General features: G+C 47.0%; 1 protein-coding gene across 2 annotated transcripts in view; it reads right to left on the bottom strand.

The window, feature by feature from the left end:
• SNX14 (sorting nexin 14) overlaps window positions 1-19,786 on the bottom strand; it is a 113,190-nt gene extending 93,404 nt beyond the window's left edge. The window contains exons 1-2 of one of the 2 annotated variants that reach the window (XM_077289782.1): window positions 19,525-19,786; window positions 12,373-12,493 (exon numbers count right to left, since the gene is read on the bottom strand). In XM_077289782.1, the coding sequence (XP_077145897.1) occupies window positions 12,373-12,493; window positions 19,525-19,664 (261 nt within the window). In that variant the 5' untranslated portion in view covers window positions 19,665-19,786. The remainder of the gene's footprint in view (window positions 1-12,372; window positions 12,494-19,524) is intronic. The other variant, XM_077289783.1, reaches the window with a different exon arrangement.
• Between the last annotated feature and the right edge of the window lie 468 nt (window positions 19,787-20,254).

The following is a 20,254-nucleotide window of genomic DNA, read 5'->3' as shown; positions in this document are numbered from 1 at the left end:
CGTTCCTCATTTGTTTTGTTGTGCTTTTCCTGTTTTGGAGACATACTGCTTTAAGTTTCCGGTCTTTACGCTTTGACGTCTTCCTTGGTCTACCAGTATGTTTGCCTTTAACAACCTTCCGATGTTGTTTGTATTTGGTCCAGATTTTAGACACAGCTGACTGTGAACAACCAACATCTTTGCAACACTGTGTGATGATTTACCCTCTTTTAAGAGTTTGATAATCATCTCCTTTGTTTCAACTGACATCTCTCGTGTTGGAGCCATGATTCATGTCAGTCCACTTGGTGCAACAGCTCTCCAAGGTGTGATCACTCCTTTTTAGATGCAGACTAACGAGCAGATCTAATTTGATGCAGGTGTTAGTTTTGGGTATGAAAATTTACAGGGTGATTCCATAATTTTTTCCTCGGAATTGAGTGATTCCATAATTTTTTCCCTATGCTTGGTTAAAAAAGTAACCATTACTGACTACCACATTTTTTGTTCTTGATTTATTTTAGTGCTTCTTAAAGCTAGAAAGTTGGCATTTGAAATGACTTTAGTTTTGTGCTATGTCTGTGATATGATTTTTTTTCTACAAAATTAAACAACTGAATGAACATCCTCCAAGGCCGGTGATTACATAATTTTTGCCAGGGGTTATATAAAAGAGGAATCCATCAGGGTGTGCAGGAAGGGGAAGCAAGCAAAACAGGGAAACATAAGGGATTATCAAGCATACAAACCAAACAACAGTCACTTAGAACTCCTCCAGCACTCCTTCTCAGGCCGGTTTCACACGTCCTGATATTTCCGGTACCGGCAAACACGGTACCGGAGATATCCGTGTCCGTGTGATACATCCGTGTGGCAACCATGTGCTGCATCAGTACCATACGGACGGCCACTGGGGAAGAAACGCTACAGTAAGCGCTGCTCCCCTGCGTGTGGTGCTGAACGCGGCTGTCATTTTTCTCCCCAGCTCGGCCGGCGAACAGGGGAGAATAAAGGAAAGAAAAAAACAACATGGGGTCCCCCCTATATTTATAAACCAACTCGGCAAAACTCACAGGTGCGGGCTGCTACTTTCAGGCTGGTAAGGGGCCATGGATACGGGCCCCCAGCCTAAAAAAAGCAGCCCGCAGCTGCCCAGAAAAGGCGCATCTATTAGATGCGCCAATTCTAGAGCTTTGCCCGGTTCTTTCCACTTGCCCTGTAGCGGTGGCAAGTGGGGTAATGAGGGGTTAATGTCACCTTCCTATTGTAAAGGTGACATTAAGGCTATGTGCACACGTTGCAGAATTGCCGCGGAAATTCCCGCGGCAATTCTGCAACTCCCTGCCATGGGTATAACGCATGTAGAATTGCCATGCGTTTTCCCGCTAAACACTGGCGTTTTGCAAGCATTTTTAGCTTGCAGAATGCTAGCGTTTTCCAAGAAATCTGTAGCATCGCTTGGAAAACTGATTGACAGGTTGGTCACACTTATCAAACATAGTGTTTGACAAGTGTGACCAACTTTTTACTATTGATGCTGCCTATGCAGCATCAAGAGTAAAAGATAGAATGTTAAAAATAATTTAAAAAAAATTAAAAAATGGTTATTCTCACCTTCCAACGGCCCCCGATCTCCTCAGCGGCGCTCCTGGCGGCTTCCGTTCCCAGGGATGCATTGCCCGAAGGACCTTTGTGACGTCACGGTCATGTGACGGCGACGTCTTCCCAGGTCCTTCGCGCAATGCATCCCTGGGAACGGAAGCCGCCGCGTGCACAGCTGAGAGGCGGGAGGACTCCGGGGGCCATCGGAAGGTAAGTATATCAATTTTTTTTATTTTCATTTTTTTTTAAACAGAAATATGGTTCCCAAGGGCCTGGTGGAGAGTCTCCTCTCCTCCAGACCCGGGTACCACCGCACATGATCCGCTTACTTCCCGCATGGTGGGCATAGCCCCATGCGGAAAGTAAGAGGATCAATGCAGTCCTATGTGTGCGGAATCGCTGCGATTCCGAACAAAGAATGAGCATGCTGCGTATTTTTCCGCGATGAGATTCCGCCGCGGAAAAATACGCAGCATTAGTACAGCATTGCGGAATCCCATTGAATTCAATGGGCTGTGTTGTGTATGCGTTTTCGCCGAGATTTCAAAGCGAAAAAAAGAGGCAAAAACGCATATAATCTGCAACGTGTGCAGATAGCCTAAGCCGACTTAATAATGGAGAGGTGTGAATAAGACACCTATCCATTACTAATCCTATAGTTGTTAAAGGGTTAATCAAACACACCAGACAGAAAAAAGTATTTTAATGAAATAAAACAATATACACATTTTTTCCATCTTCATTAGTCTGCCATTCCAAGCGAAGCCCTCGATCTCCTGGAAAAAATGTCAAAATAGGGATTTTTGTGTACTCACCGTAAAATCCTTCTCTCCGAGCCAATCATTGGGGGACACAGGACCATGGGTGTTATGCTGCTGCCACTAGGAGGACACTAAGCAAATACAGAAAGAATAGCTCCTCCCCTGCAGTACACACTGTCCTGCTGGCTGTAAGTGAACCAGTTCGGTAACAAAGCAGTAGGAGCTTAACATTTAACAAGGATGAACTATGTCAAAACCAAGTCAACACAAAAACCAAAGCCAATAGGCTAACAGGGTGGGTGATGTCCCCCAATGATTGGCTCGGAGAAAAGGATTTTAGGATGAGTACACAAAAATCCCTATTTCTCCTACGCCTCCTTGGGGGACACAGGACCATGGGACGTCCTAAAGCAGTCCCTGGGTGGGAAACAATTAACTGCAATTGCTCCTTGTACCCAAAATTACAGCTGCGGCACTGCCGCCTGCAAGATTAATCTGCCAACGGTCGCATCTGCCGAGGCCTGAGAGTGAATATGGTAATGTTTTGTAAATGTATGCAGGCTGGACCAAGTCACAGCTTTGCAAACTTGGGCTGCCGAAGCTTGGTGCCGGATGGCCCAAGACGCACCCACTGACCGAGTCACTCTGGGACAGAATGACCTCTGACTCGGTAGGACTCCTGAATAGCCGAACGAATCCATTTGGCTATTGTCGCCTTGGAAGAGGAAAACACTTTCCTTGGTCCTTTTGGGAGCACAAACAGGGGGTCTGACCTGCGGAAAGACGCTGTCCGCAAGACGTATCTCCTAAGAGCTTTCACTAAATCCAGTGTGTGAAGGGCCTTCTCGATGCGATGTACTGGTGCCGGACAGAGTGACAGAAAAAACAATCTCCTCAATGAGATGAAAAGAGGAGTCAACTTTCGGCAGAAAAGACGGGGATGTTCTCAACACCACCTTATCCTGATGAAAATTCAGGAACGGAACTTGAGAAGACAAAGCCGCCAGCTCGGAGACTCGTGTAATAGAGGTGACCGCAACTAGGAAAGCAACTTTCCATGAAGGAAAAAACAGGGAAACCTCCTGTAGAGGTTCGAAAAGAGCCTGTTGCAAACTCTGAAGACCAGATTAAGGACCCATGGTTCCACCGGCATCTTATAGGGGGGCACCCGATGGGAGACTCCCTGAATAAACGTCTTGACTTGTAATCTGTTGGCAATCCTGCGTTGGAACAGAACAGATTAGGGCTGAAACCTGTCCCTTGGGAGAACTAAGGGCGAGACCCAAGTCCAAACCAGTTTGTAAGAATTTGAAAATAGAAAAAAAAAGAAGAGGAGAACATCCTCGGTCGTTGCACCATGAGAAGGTGGTCTTCTAGGTGCGATGATAAATACACATAGATGAAGGCATTCTAGCGCTGATCACGGTAAATGGGGCACTGAGACAGCAAGTCTGCGCAATTCGGTAATCGCCAGGGAACGTCGGTGACTAGTTGAACGAGTTCCGCGTACCACGCCCGGCGCGGACAATCTGGCGCTATCAGGATTACCGGTACCCTCTCCGCTCTGATCTTCTTGATGACTCTCGGCAGTAAAGGAAGCGAGGAAAATATGTACGGAAGCCAAAAATGAAGCCACAGGAGTACGAGAGCATCTGCCCCGGTGGCTGTCGGATCATGGGACCGAGCTGTGAAGTCGGGAAGTTTGGAATTTAGCCGTGAGGCCATCAGATCCACATCCGGAATTCCCCAACGACAGCAGATCTGGTGGAAGATCTCCGGATGGAGAGACCACTCCCCGGAGTCGATGCCTTGACGACTGAGGAAATCTGCCTCCCAACTGTCCACTCCCGGGATGTGAACTGCAGAAATCATAGAGCGGTTTTCCTCGGCCCATCGGAGGATGTGGCCCACCTTAGTCATGGCTGCCTTGCTGCGGGTTCCCCCTTGGCGGTTGATGTATGCCACTGCAGTGGCGTTGTCGGACAGAATCCTGATTGGGCGACCCGCCAGGAAGGGAGGGAATTGGAGCAGCGCCAACCTGATTGCCCGAATTTCCAAGATGTTGATCGGAAGACGTGATTCCTAGAGGGACCAGCGGCCCTGAGCAATGTGATGAAGGAGCACTGCTCCCCAGCCTAGAAGACTGGCATCTGTTGTCAGAACTAACGAATGTACTGGAAGAAATGACTTCCCTTGATTAAGGGAGGATTTTACTGTTCACCACCTGAGAGACTGTCTGACTCGCCGGGGAAGGAGGAGCCGATGGTCGAGAAAGAACAAGTTCCTGTCCCAAACAGCCAGGAGAGCATGCTTTAGGGGGCGGAGGTGTAATTGAGCAAATGGAACCGCCTCTATATCTGCTACCATCCTGCCGAGAACTCTCATACTGAAGCGCAGAGAGTGAGTGCGAGGGTGAGAGAGCTTCTGAGCTTCTCGCTGTAAAACCGAGATCTTTTCCGGGGGAAGAAGATCCAACCCCCCCCCCCCCCGAGATAAGTCTAGTATCATTCCTAGAAGGGAAATTCGCTGAGCCAGTACAGGGGAAGATTTTTTTTTTTTTTTTAAGTTCATCTTCCAACCTAGGTGAGAGAGTATCTATTGTGATGTTCACGGGCCTCCATGCAGGTGCGGAAAGAGGGCCTTTGATGAGGATATCGTCTAGATACTGTAGCACCACCACTAATTGGGTGTGGAGTATGGCCACGGCAGCTGCCATGACCTTGGTGAATACCCTGGGGGCAATGGCAAGGCCAAAGGGCAGAGCAACGAATGAAAGTGATCTTCCTGAACTGCGAAGCGAAAAAACCTTTGGTAAAAAGGTAAAATAGGAATGTGGAAGTACGCATCCTGGATGTCTATAGACGCCAGGAAGTCGCCTTTTTCCATGGCGGCCATGACAGAACGAAGCAATTCCATCTGGAACCGTCGCACCCTGACAAACTTGTTCAGCAGTTTTAAGTCCAGTATGGGCCGTACTGTACCGTCCTTCTTTGGAACAATGAAGAGGTTTGAATAAAAACCTTGAAACCTTTTGCTTTGAGGAACCGGAATAATAACTCCGTCCTTTCTCAGAGAGCTTCTAGCTTGTATCCGGAGGACACTCGGCCGCGTACCCACTCGTCGTGAACGACAAAAAAGAGAGCCACGCTGCACTGAAGGAAAGCAGGCGGCCACCTACTTTGAGGGTGTTCCCCGGATACCACAGGGAGTCCTTGTGTGGAAGATCTGCCCATTCTGGAGCCTCTGGATCCCGACTGCCTAGGCCTGCCTTTCCATCAAGGGGAAGGTTTATAAGAAGCCTGGGAACCTCTGTCTCCATGTTGTGCCCGGCCAGAACCGAGAGATGTGGAAGTAGAGGACCAGTTTGAGTTGTAACAAAAAAAATTGGGACTGAGCCTGTGGTTGCAGGTTCCGAAAGGGTCGAGAGGGTCTCTGTTGTGGAAGAAATTTTACTCTTCCCTGCAGTGGCATCAGAAATTAATTGGTCGAGCTTTTTGCCAAAAAAAAAGACGACCGCTGATATGGTAGAGAAGTCAATGACTTTTTGGAAGCAGAATCCGCACGCCAGACCCTGAGCCATAAGGACCTCCAGATGGTGATGGCGTTTGCTGCTGCTTGAGAAGCGCAGTTAGCAGCATCCAGGGACGCGGTCCCTACAAAATCTCCAGCTCTGGCTATCTGAGTAGCAAGGTCTGCTATCTCGGGGGGGAGATTGGTATCCAGCACCGCTGAAGACAAGACCTCAGCCCAGTGGGTCATAGCCTTAGCCACCCACATAGCGGCAAAAGATGGGAACAGTGCGGCTGCTGAGGCTTCAAAGGCTGAACGCGCCATATTGTCGATCTGACGATCGGTTTGGTTTTTAATAGAGACGCCCTCCGAAGAGGATAAAACAGATTTAGTAGCCAGGCGCGATTGGGGGAGACTGCCACCAATCTTTTCTTGGATCCTGGGCAAAAGGATATTTGGACTCCATGGGCTTCTGCCCTGTGAATGGTTTATCTGGACGGATCTTGTGAGAATCAACGATTTCCTTAAATTTGGGATGAGTGGCGAACACTCTATGAGCTCGATTGGTCCTCTTAAAGGACACGGCATGATCCGTTTTAGATAAAGGTTCCTCCTCAAGCTTCAAAGCCTTATTCACTGACAGAGGGTTGAGAGTCTCCTGATCGTGATGAAATTCCTGATCTAGGGACGTATCAGAATCGTCCTCTGAAACAGGTTCTCTACTGGCTCCAATGGAAAGGGAGTGAGAAATGGAGCTCTCAGAACCCGAATCCCGGAGATGGTCTGGGGATATGGCATGAGTCCTTTTCCTGGAAGAAAAATATTTAGAATTGAGAGTCCTCAGTGGTTGATACCTTTAAATGGCTAACTGAAAAGATGGTAACAAATTGCAAGCTTTCGAGACTACACAGGTCTCTTCATCAGGCAAAGACAGGCAAAGTCTTTGCCTGATGAAGAGACCTGTGTAGTCTCGAAAGCTTGCAATTTGTTACCATCTTTTCAGTTAGCCATTAAAAGGTATCAACCACTGAGGACTCTCAATTCTAAATATTTTTCTATCTACTGGCTAACATGGTACCAAGATATGTATCTTTCCTATTTCCTGGAAGAGCGAGAGCTCCTTAGCAAGGTACGACCCCTGGAATACGAGGGGTTCTGACGAACGGAAGCGTCGTCCGTAATCGTGCCATGGTTAGAGGAAGGGTCTCGGAACGAGTCTAACGCTTTTGCCAGAGATGCCATAGACCGGGAAAGGGAGGTAGCCCACTCAGGGGGACTAGGCTCACTGGGTTCAGTATCAGTAACAGGTGGTTCCTGAGCAGTCACCGGTTCACAAGCTGTGCATAATGCAGTATTGTGACCCCTGGGTAATGACACCTTACAAAAGGTACATGCCGCGAAGAACACAGTGTGAGTCTTCCCAGACTTTTTGTGAGGCTTTGATTGAGACATAGCCTTGAGGAGAGCGCTTACTAACAGGGGAAGGGTTAAGCTATGTTTCTGTAGCTTACCCAGGTCCTGTGTCTTGAGTCCCCAGGGGAGGTCTGCAGTGTATGCACGGAAATCGCTCGTCCTGAAGGCAGTGATTCAAAAAGGCTGGAGCAGCGCTGCAGCATTAGCCCTGTGGGTGTACCAAGATGGCCGAGATCAGGAAGTGAGAGCGCTTCTCAGGGAACGAGAAGCGCCAGAAAGAGTGGTGCGGCGGTAACTGCAGGTGGGTGTGGCCAAAATTCTGGCCTGTATGAAGGGGAAAAGCCCGGGGCTAAATTTAAAAACCTGCGGTTGCAGCCTGCAGCACCGGGACCGCTATTAGTGCCATTCTTAAGCCACACTCCTTCATTGAATTACTGCACTGCGGACAACCCATGGACCAGGGCTTTAAGGTGCGGACCTCCCATACCCTGGGGACCAGGACCCCTCAGCACTTCAGCTCCCGCAGTGTACTCACGGTAGATGCGGTGGGCCGGTGCTGAATCCACCGTCGCCATAATCGGGGAGGGGGTGGAGAGCTTCTGCCGCCTTGTGTCATCCGCTATATCAGTGTTGATGCAGTGGGGGGCTGCAGACGCCATACATATTTATGTCTGGCTATGCACCCGGCTCCAGGAGAGGTAGATGGAGGGCTACTCCATGTGGTCGCCTGCTACTCCATGTGGTCGCCTGCTATGTAGGGGGGAGATCGGAACGCAAAGGAACCGTCGCCCGTAAGGTGAGCTCAGTGCTGGCATCCAATGTTGCAGGAAAGGATACGGGAGGGACGCTTCATGTACTTGCCTGTTGATGATTCGGGGGAAATCGGAACCTAGAAAGGAACCGTCGCCCCCATTCGCTCCGTTAAGAGAAAAAATAGAATATAAAGTAAAAAATTAAAATAAAAACGGTGGGGTCTGAAAGCAGACCCAAGTGCCTCCTACACACACTAAGCAAGAACTGGTTCACTTACAGCCAGCAGGAGGGTGTATACTGCAGGGGAGGAGCTATTCTTTCTGTATTTGCTTAGTGTCCTCTTAGTAGCAGCAGCATAACACCCATGGTCCTGTGTCTCCCAATGAGGCGTAGGAGAAATAATAAACCAACAATATACCATACCTGTCCGGTGTACAGTCAGTCCCACGCAGTAATCCATATCTAGGGGAATTTACAGTTTACAACCGGGAGCGCTGCTAATGTGACCACTCCTGGCTGTAAACTACTGTGGAATGAATGAAATGCTGGGAGTGGAGCTTTAGTGACTAGCTGTGACGTCACCGAAGCTGCACTCCCTGGCGGCCTGAACTAAAATGAACTCTTCAGCGTGGTAAAATGCCAGCTGATTTTCCCACGCCGAAAGTTCATTTTAGTTCAGGCCGCCAGGGAGCTCAGCTCTACAGCAGATTCCCTGGACTACATAGGATCTGCATTTTTTTTTTTTTTAAAATAAATTGGTGAACCAGGGTACATGTCAGGGAGTGTTTTTTTTAAACAATATATATTTTCTGTCTGTGTTTTTCTTTCATTATTGGGTTAGTAATGAGGGTGTCTGATAAACCCATTTCCATTACTAACCCAAGGGGCCTGACCGGAGATGTGTTTTTGACAAATTACAGCTGTCATCAACTACAACTACCATTAGCCCGGCAGCAGGGCAATCGGGAAGAGAGAAGGCACAGTGCCAGAATCCACATCAAGCGTGATACTCCCCAGACCAGTGTATCTAATCCTGCGTGATATGCCCCAGACCAGAGTACCTAATCCCCATCCTGCATGATACGCCCCAGACCCATGTATGTAATCCCCATCCTGCATGATACGCCACAGACCCATGTATGTAATCTCCATCCTGCATGATACGCCACAGACCAGAGTATGTAATCCCCATCCTGCATGATACGCCCCAGACCCATGTATGTAATCCCCATCCTGCAAGATACGCCCCAGACCCATGTATCTAATCCCTATCCTGCATGATATGCCCCAGACCCATGTATGTAAACCCCATCCGGCATCATACGCCCCAGACCCATGTATGTAATCCCCATCCTGCATGATACGCCCCAGACCCATGTATGTGATCCCCCATCCGGCATGATACGCCCCATACCCATGTATGTAATCCCCATCCTGCATGATACGCCCCAGACCCATGTATGTAATCCCCATCCTGCATGATACACCACCCCAGACCCATGTATGTAATCCCCATCCTGCATGATATGCCCCAGATCCATGTACGTAATGCCCCATCCTGCATGATACGTCCCAGACCAGTGTATGTAATCCCCATCCGGCATCATACGCCCCATACCCGTTTATGTAATCCCTATCCAGCATGATACGCCCCAGACCCGTGTATCTAATTCCATCATAGGCATGGGTAATACGCCCCAGACCAGTGCATATAATTCCATCATTGGCATGGGTGATACGCCCAAGACCGATGTATCTATTACCATCATGGGCATGGGTAATAAATTCCAGACAAGTATATCTAATCCCATCATGCAAGATGCACCCCAGACCAGTGTATCTGACCCCATCTTGCATGATATGCCCCAGACTACTGTGTCTAATGCAATCATGTCATACATTACACCTATTCCTATATCTAGATATGTGTAGTGTAACATGTGATGTGAATAATCCCAGTGTGATTCACTCTACGTATCTAATCCCAGTTTATGATACAGCGAGCAGCACCAACTAACAATCGGTGCAGCCGTCCGTCCTCGGTGACACTGTATCTGTCACTGGCAGTCACCAACAAAATGGCTCTGCACTGTGATCCTAAACTTCATCCTCTCTTATATTTTTGCAGACACCCAGAAGGGAAGGGGAAGCGACTTCATACATGTCAGCAGACCCCCCCTACATATTTTCTGCAGTCCTAATGTGAGCTAGTTGTATACTAGGTTTTCATAGCAAATTTAAGCAGCTGCTCCCTCTATTGTTTAATAGTGGAAATACCAAACACTTTTTTTAAATTATCTATATATATATAATTGTCTAAGGGGTACTTCCGTCTGTCCTCAACTTCCGTAACGGTTATTCATTCGCTGATTGGTCTCGCCAGCTGCCTGTCATGGCTGCCGCGACCAATCAGCGACGGCCACAGTCCGATTAGTCCCTCCCTACTCCCCTGCAGTCAGTGCGGGCGGCCGCTCCATACTCCCCGCAGTCACGGCTCACACAGGGTTAATGCCAGCGGTAACAGACCGCGTTATGCCGCGGGTAACTCACTCCGTTACCGCGGCTATTAACCCTGTGTGACCAAGTTTTTACTATTGACGCAGCCTATGCAGCGTCAATAGTAAAAGGATCTAATGTTAAAAATAATTAAAAAAAATAAAAAATCATTATATACCCACCTTCCGCCACCTTTCCCGTTCCTCGCCACCCTCCGGTAACCGCTCTGTGCAAGCCGCCGGTTCCGGTAGCAAGGATCGTATGGCAGAAGGACCTGCCATGACGTCACGGTCATGTGACCGCGACGTCATCACACCCTGGGACCGGAAGCTGCCGCCTGTACCGCGCACAGGCGACAGAACTACAAGTATGGTGAGTATGTTAGAACTACAATGGGCCCTCGGATAGGAAGGTGAGTATATGTTTATTTTTTATTTTTTAACCTGTGACATACATAGCTGGGCAATCTACTACGTAGCTGGGCAATATACTACGTGGCTGGGCAATATAGTACGTGGCTCTGTGCTGTATACTACGTGGCTGTGTAATATACTACGTGGCTCTGTGCTGTATACAACGTCACTGGGCAATATACTACATGGCTGGGCAATATACTACGTCGCTGTGCAATATACTACGTCACTGGGCAATATACTACGTCGCTGTGCAATATAGTACGTGGCTCTGTGCTGTATACTACGTCACTGGGCAATATAGTACGTGGCTGGGCAATATACTATGTGGCTCTGTGCTGTATACTACGTGGCTGTGCAATATACTACGTCACTGGGCAATATACTACGTGGCTGTGCAATATACTACGTCACTGGGCAATATACTACGTGGCTGTGCAATATACTACGTGGCTGGGCAATATACTACGTCGCTGTGCAATATACTACGTGGCTGGGCTATATACTACGTCACTGGGCAATATACTACGTCACTGGGCAATATACTACGTCACTGGGCAATATACTACATCACTGGGCAATATACTACGTCACTGGGCAATATACTACGTGGCTATGCTATATACTACGTGGCTATGCTATATACTACGTGGCTATGCTATATACTACGTGGCTGGGCTATATACTACGTGGCTGGGCTATATACTACGTGGCTGGGCTATATACTACGTGGCTGGGCAATATACCACGTCGCTGGGCAATATACTACGTGGGCTGTGCAATATACTACGTGGACATGCATATTCTAGAATACCCGATGCGTTAGAATCGGGCCACCATCTAGTTTTTCATATTTTACTCCATTAAAAACACTTGATAATTTTAGATTTTTTTTTACAAGGTTAACATTAATACTTTACATTTTTTCAATTGTTTATTTTTTGTGGCACCTTCCCTGTAAGAAGAGTCAATATAAAGAAGTTCAGTCTACCTCGATATATCAAGTGTATGGAGCGAGGTCGCACCCACCAGACAGGTTCTGTCCAGGATTATGCATATTGAATACTTAACAGCCGTTCCCTGGGCAGACACCCGCAAGTCCTTGCAGCGCACAGTGCGTGTACTGGGGGGATTCACAAGTTTGCAGTAACACAGTGTGACTGCGGACTTCTCATTCTAGACCAGACAACCCCTTTAATGGTCATATATTAGCAGCGTGTTGTACACGGTCTACTGTAAAACCAGATTTTCCAACACCTCAGGAGATCTCACCTAATGTGTGTAATGACATAAGCACTGCAGATTGCCAGAGCAGCTTTAGGACTGCTCACAGCGTTTTTACATAACGGGAAGGGCAGTCAGAGCTTTTTGGCCTCGTTAGGCCATTCTGACTCATTATTGTTAATAGAGGCTCAAACGTGCAATGATGTAATTAAATACTGTACCTTGGGCTTTTGTTTTATATTAAAAAGAATATTAGGAAGGAGAGATTCAGGCTCCAGAGTGCAATACAATGTAACAACTCCAGCAAGGAAAGACCAGAAGATCATAAGAATATGGAGGTATCTGAAAAAAGAGAAAACGTGGTGAACTAATACAAAAAAATAAAAAATAAAGGCTAACTACTATACCAAACAAAACATATTAAAGAAGCGGTCTAGTGATTTTTCTTTCCCTATCCATGCACCCAGACCCGAGTGTCACACTCCACATTTCTTTTATACCTGGTGCACTTTCCTCCATGTGGTACAGCATCCTTTAGGTTATTTTGATCCTTCATCTTGATTCCCAGATTTCACCCCATATTTTGATCTTCTATCAGTCCCATGATGCATCAGTAAATCATCACATGCCCAGTTAGAGCCAGTAACATCTCTGTGTGCTGTGATAACACAACCATACAGTTAGGGGGCTAATTTGTCATCCTTTACACCAGGAACCTCTAACCTGTGGCTCATGTCAGATGTAGCAGACAAGTCAAACGTGTTTCAGACACATTGGGGTTGAAGGATGAACCAGAAAATGGCTCAGCGGTGATGCGGCAGCCTCGTCCTCCTATCTGGTGACGTCACCCTTCTTTGCTTGGCCGCCATCTCCTCCTAGGTACGGTAGTTCCTGCTCCGCTCACTCCTGTTCTACCTCTTTTCCTTGCTCTGTACTTCCCTCTTGGTACAGGTGTACGTCATGCTCATAATGAGTGTAATGCTCAAGACCAGGGCATAAAAGGCTCTACATTTGTCTCACAATGGCTTTGTTACATAGGCTTCATTGTGACTGTGAGAAACATGAGAGAAAACACTGATACATTTATGTCCCAACTAGTGATGAGCGAATAAACGCGTTACTCGAGATTTCCCGAGCATGCTCGGGTGTCCTCCGAGTATTTTTTAGTGCTCGGAGATTTAGTTTTCTTCGCAGCAGCTGAATGATTTACATCTGTTAGCCAGCATAAGTACATGTGGGGATTCCCTAGCAACCAGGCAACCCCCACATGTACTTATGCTGGCTAACAGACGTAAATCATTCAGCTGCGGCAAGAAAAACTAAATCTCCGAGCACTAAAAAATACTCTGAGAACACCCGAGCATGCTCGGGAAATCTCGAGTAACGCGTTTATTCGCTCATCACTAGTCCTAACCACCAATAAGATAACAGTGTGGATATGTTATTCATTTTGGTGATAATATCTTCAATAACTAAATAGGTTTCCAGGACAAGAAAAAAGTTGTTGCATTTTTTTTTTTATACAGTGACTCGCTTCATGCAGCCAAACATAGTTTCATGGCACTGCTAAAACAGAAAAGTATAATCTACCGTATGTTTTTGTTATTTGGAGAAGTTTCCAGTCGTTTCTTTTTCTACAATTCCTTCACATAGTTGGCGAGCCACATTCTAGCTCTCAGAGCGGAGTATAGCTTTCTAGGTCAGAGAGGTTGCAGACCACAGTGCTATACTAGAACTGTGAGACAGGAGTCATGCAATCATCATCATGAACTGTGATAGAAGCTTCTTTTTTCCTGTGGAGAGCCTGAGTGGTTCAGTCCATGCAAAGTCATTATGAAGGCAGAACTCATGACTGTCTGAGATGGTGACTTCCTTCCATCAGAGACTATGAAACCATGTAATTTCCAGGGTGGTGGTAGGAAAGAGTAAGGGAGGTTGTTTGTCTCACAATGAGATACATGACCTATCTGAGGATATATAAACAGAAAATAGCCAAAAGAGACACAATTCTATAAACTGCACCCCTCAAGGTGCCCAAAACCACATTCAAGAGGTTTATTAACCCTTCAGGTGCTTCACAGGTATTTTTGCAATGTCGGAGGAAAAAATTAACATTTACTTTTTTTCCACAAAAATGTTATTTTAGATCTAAATTTATTTATTTTCACAAGGGAAACAGGAGAAAATGGATCCCAAAATTTGTTGTGTAATTTCTCCTAAGCATGCCGATACCCCTTATGTGTGGGGAAAAGTACAGTTTGAGTGCACAGCATGTCTCGGAAGTGAAGGAGCGCCATTTGACTTTTTGAAGGCAAAATTGGCTGGAATAAAAAGAGGACGTCATGGCCCGTTTGGAAAGCCTTAACAGTGAAAGCCTCCCACAAAAGACCCCATTTTGAAAGATAGGCCCCTCAAGGAACTTATCTAGTTGTGTGGTGAGCACCTTCAACTCCCAGATACTTCACAGTAATTCATGACGTTGAGGCGTGGAAATAAAAAAAAAATCACATCACTACAAAAAAGCCAAACATGTGGATGCTAAAAGTGGTCTAGGCACACTGTGGGGCATTTGTATTTGGGAGTGCAGAATTTGCTGGATTTCTTTTGGCGTCCAAGGAGCCAAAGCGCTTTTCCAGAGCCTTTAGACTACCAGTAACATGGAAGCCCCCAATATTTCCATTGCCAAATGATGGACCTGTGTGGGGACTTGCTATTTTTGTGGACTGAGTTGAGACTTTTATTGGTAACATTTTACATAACATTTGGGATCACATTTATCCTGCGCTCTACGTTGTGCTCTTACTTTGGGGTTTTCCATCTCAATCTCCGAATGATGTGATTCAGAAAAAACCCCAGAGGAATCCACTCACTAAAATGCGGTAGCAGAGTTACTCTGGACTTCATCTGGCCTGTGTGGCAGACTGTGCTTTTTTGCACGCCTTAAAAGACGGACAACGGCGGATCAAAGGCCAGACGGCGTCCACAGTGCCTCCATCTGCCTCATTATAGGGAATCTTCCTCCGGGGGTTCAGTCTGAGTCACGTATTTCATAAATTTACACGCAAACCCCAGCATAAGTGCTCAGCCCAGAGCACAGGAGAAATGTGCGCCGAGCCTTACTGTGATCTTTGGGAGGCATAATGAAAAAAAATCAATAGCAGGTTAAGAATTGGTTTTATTTATTTTTTACACCGTTCCTTGTGCGGTATAAGTGATTAGGTGACTTTATTCTTCGGGTCGGTGCGATTACAGAGATACCAGATTTATATCTGTTTTTATGTTTGGCTGCGGTCACAAACTAAAAGACACTTTTTATTGCAACAAGTTTTTGCATCGCTATATTTTGAGAGCTATAATTTTTCCATATTTCTGCTGACAGTCATGTGACGGATTGTTTTTTGACGAGTTGACATTTTTATTGGTACGGTTTTTGGTCACAACATTTTTGGATCGCTTTACATTCCTTTTTTTGGAAGGCAAAATGAACAAAAACCAGCAATTCAGGATTTTTTTTTGCTGTTCTGCGTGTGGTAAAATTGATAAGGCCCATAGAATGTAAGTCCGCAAGGACAGGGTCCTCTCCCCTCTCTACCAGTCCGTCACTGTAAACCTGTTTACTGTAAACGATATCTATAACCCTGTATGTAACCCTTTCTCATGTCCAGCACCATGGAATTAATGGTGCTATATAAATAAATAATAATAATAAGGCAGTTATATTCTTCGGGTCAGTACAATTACATCGATACCATATTTATACATTTTTTATGCTTTGGCGCTTTTACAGGGTAAAAACAATTTTATAGAAAAAAAATATATTTTTGCATCCCTGTAATCTGAGAGCTATAACTTTTTTTATTTTCCACTGATGGAGCTGTATTGTGGATTATTTTTTGCAGGCCAAGATGATGTTTTCAGCTATACCATTTTTATTTGCATTCTTTTTGATCGCGTTTTATTCCACTTTTTGTTTGGCGATATGATGAAAAAGAATCACTTTTTTTTTTTTTTATGGTGTTCACTGAAGGGGTTAACTAATAGGACAGTCTTATGGGGTCGGTCATCCCAGATGCGGCCATAGCCTGATGACCCGAATGTTGTCATGAAGACATTGGGTCACCATAGCAATGATCGAGCCCCTGCGATAACCTTGCGGGGTGGGGCACTGGAGGGCAGAAGGGGCTCCCTACCTCTGCCTGCTGTCTAAATGTTGCAATCGCTATCAGCCGCAGCATTTAGGGGTTTAAACTGCCGGGTTTCAGCTGTGAAATCAGCTGCCATCCAGCGGCGATTGTGCGCACGTCTCTTGTTGAGCGCAAAATTGCCTGGACGTGCTCAGTACGTCCAAGGTTGGGAAGAGGTTAGTATTTGAGTGGACTTACAGGTGACATTTGGCTGCATCTCTGCTACATGTGAAGGCATCCCTTACGGCTCATTCAGGCGTCTGTCTTGCATGTCCATGTTGTTTCCGATTTCACATGTACCCATTATAATTAATCTCAAAGAATATATACCATGCCTAGATCCATGGCACTTCCAAACATTACATAAATCAAAAAAATAGACGGGAAGACAATATTGAAAGATTCAAGCCGCTGTCACTAATGTAATGAACACTATATAAGAACACTTAGATAGAGCCATCAATCATGCACACTCCCTTGGAAAAAGCTTAAACGCGAAACGCGCGTCAGAGGTGCCACAGTCATTTAAAGGTACAGTATTTACTATCTTTACTTCCATCCTTAAGGTTTCCTATCCCTGTTCCTTACTATCATACCCCCTTTTTATGGATTTTTTTGCTGCATACATCACAATTAGACACTAAGTGAAAACTCTTTCATACTTTCTTTTGTGGGTGAATCACGTGGAGGCAGTTACTATTAATACGGATTGACAATGGATATATATAAGGATATTACAAACACTGTTATAAGCTTATTATATTTTGACTAATTCACTATGTATGATATATAAAAAAATTTTGGAAGCTTCATTGCTCCACAAATCTATAAATATTTAATCTTCACTTTAATTCTAATAACAGCTCCATTCTTAAAGGTGATGATTCACCTGTAATTTGTGTACCTTCTTTTGGCTGTTTTTTTTGCATATTGCTGTCCCCATACTAACTGGTTTTTATGTTGAATCTTTTAAAATTGTATCAATAAAAATTTTCAAGTAATTTTATGGCATATAGCTTCCCGTCTATTTTCTTTATTTATGTAACCATTATAATTAATGGTGCTGTTCACATGTCCATATTTTTCAGGAACCATGTTTCCTTGCAAAATACAAGACATGTTTTTTTTGTAGCAGCATGGATGAACAGGGCCAACACAAATCTATGGGTCCGTGAAAAACACTTAGGGTATGTGCACAGGTTACGGAAAGGTGTGCGGATTTTTCCGCAGCGATTTTGGTAAATCCGCACTGCGGATTTAATGCGGTTTTTGTGCGGATTCCACCTGCGGCTTTACACCTGCGGATTCCTATTATGGAGCAGGTGTAAACCGCTGCGGAATCCACACAAAGAATTGACATGCTGCGGAATATACAACGCTACGTTTCCGAGCGTTTTTTTCCGCAGCATGTGCACTGCTGATTTTGTTTTCCTTAGGTTTACATGGTACTGTAAACTCATGGAAAACTGCTGCGCCTCCGCAGCGTGTGCACATACCCGTATAGCACAAGGATGGCATCATTGTTTAACCCTGCGATGTAAAGGAGAAGCTTTGCAATCTATTTATTTATCCATCCAGAAAAAACACTGATGACAGGCTGATGGAAAAAATGGACACACTGGTCAGGTCACTTATAGTGTGTGTGGGGTGGGCGCTGTGGCAGCATTGTAGTGTGTGTGGTGGGCACTGTAGGGGCATTAAAGTGTGCATGTGGGGTGGGCGCTGTGGCAGCATTGTAGTATGTGGTGGGCACTGTAGGGGCATTATAGTGTGTGTGGTGGGCACTGTAGGGGCATTAAAGTGTGCATGTGGGGTGGGCGCTGTGGCAGCATTGTAGTATGTGGGCACTGTAGGGGCATTATAGTGTGCGTGTGGGGTGGGCGCTGTGGCAGCATTATAGAGTGTATGGTGCGCACTGTGGGGGCATTATAGTGTGTGTGGTGGGCGCTGTGGCAGCATTATAGTGTGCGTGTGGGGTGGGCGCTGTGGCAGCATTATAGAGTGTATGGTGCGCACTGTGGGGGCATTATAGTGTGTGTGGTGGGCGCTGTGGCAGCATTGTAGTATGTGATGGGCACTGTAGGGGCATTATAGTGTGCGTGTGGGGTGGGTGCTGTGGCAGCATTGTAGTGTGTGGTGGGCACTGTAGGGGCATTATAGTGTGCGTGTGGGGTGGGCGCTGTGGCAGCATTATAGAGTGTATGGTGCGCACTGTGGGGGCATTATAGTGTGTGTGGTGGGCGCTGTGGCAGCATTATAGTGTGCGTGTGGGGTGGGCGCTGTGGCAGCATTATAGAGTGTATGGTGCGCACTGTGGGGGCATTATAGTGTGTGTGGTGGGCGCTGTGGCAGCATTGTAGTATGTGATGGGCACTGTAGGGGCATTATAGTGTGCGTGTGGGGTGGGCGCTGTGGCAGCATTGTAGTATGTGGTGGGCACTGTAGGGGCATTATAGTGTGCGTGTGGGCGCTGTGGCAGCATTGTAGTGTGTGGTGGGCACTGTAGGGGCATTATAGAGTTTGTTGGTGGGCGCTGTGGCAGCATTGTAGTGTGCGGTGGGCACTGTAGGGGCATTATAGAGTTTGTTGGTGGGCGCTGTGGCAGCATTGTATTGTGTGGTGGGCACTGTAGGGGCATTAAAGTGTGTGGGGTAGGAACTGTGGCAGCATTATAGAGTGTATGGTGGGCACTGTGGGGGCATTATAGAGTTTGTTGGTGGGCGCTGTGGCAGCATTATAGTGTGTGTGGTGGGCACTGTGGCAGCACTATAGTGTGTGGTGGGCGCTGTGGCAGCATTATAGTGTGTGTAGTGGGCACTGTAGGGGCATTATATGTACATATGGAGTGGGCACTGTGGCAGCATTGTAGTATGTGGCGGGCACTGTAGGGGCATTATATGTGCGTGTGGGGACACCACGGGCCTCCCTGGGAGCAGTATGTCGGTGTGGGGCATATAAACTACTAGTCGATGTTGTAAAATATGTGTGTCACAGTTGGGGTATTTGGTGCTGACACCTGGGTAAAGTACAAGGAGATACAGCGGGTCCCAGAAGACCCCCTAATGTACACTATCAGGCTAGCGGCTGTCTGCTCCCCCTCTGGATCTATACTGCATCACTCAGCACCGCTGTCATGGAGTGCACACATACAGCAGCACAGAGGGAAGCCAGACACCGGGAGCGCGTTACCTGAGGAGCAGGACGGTGGCCAACGAGAGGACGATGAGGATAAAGCAGAGCAGGGGATACTGCCGGCAGATGTCCCGCACTGCGCCGGTCCGCAGCCGCTGCCTCATATGCAGCCACAACATCCTGCAGGCCGCGGACATGACGGCGGCTCTCGGCTCCAGTCTTCTTCCTGGAATGTGACAACCTGCGTCATGGCGAGGCCCCGCCCCTCTAATAAGCTGCGATACCACTGCCCTAGTTGTCAGATGAAGAAGATCCCTCAGTGCAGGGAGGGCAGAGGATGTGTGTGTGCAGTCAGGGGACAGCCTCGGCCCTCAGTGCAGGGAGAGCAGAGGATGTGTGTGTGCAGTCAGGGCATAGCCTCAGCCCTCAGTGCAGGGAGAGCAGAGGATGTGTGTGTGCAGTCAGGGCATAGCCTCAGCCCTCAGTGCAGGGAGAGCAGAGGATGTGTGTGTGCAGTCAGGGGGCAGCCTCAGCCCTCAGTGCAGGGAGAGCAGAGGATGTGTGTGTGCAGTCAGGGGACAGCCTCGGCCCTCAGTGCAGGGAGAGCAGAGGATGTGTGTGTGCAGTCAGGGGGCAGCCTCGGCCCTCAGTGCAGGGAGAGCAGAGGATGTGTGTGTGCAGTCAGGGGGCAGCCTCGGCCCTCAGTGCAGGGAGAGCAGAGGATGTGTGTGTGTACAGTCAGGGGGCAGCCTCAGCCCTCAGTGCAGGGAGAGCAGAGGATGTGTGT

The sequence above is a fragment of the Ranitomeya variabilis genome, chromosome 2 (assembly GCF_051348905.1).
Source record: "Ranitomeya variabilis isolate aRanVar5 chromosome 2, aRanVar5.hap1, whole genome shotgun sequence".
NCBI classification, from domain to species: Eukaryota; Metazoa; Chordata; class Amphibia; order Anura; family Dendrobatidae; genus Ranitomeya; species Ranitomeya variabilis.
This window is presented reverse-complemented; position numbering and strand designations above follow the sequence as displayed.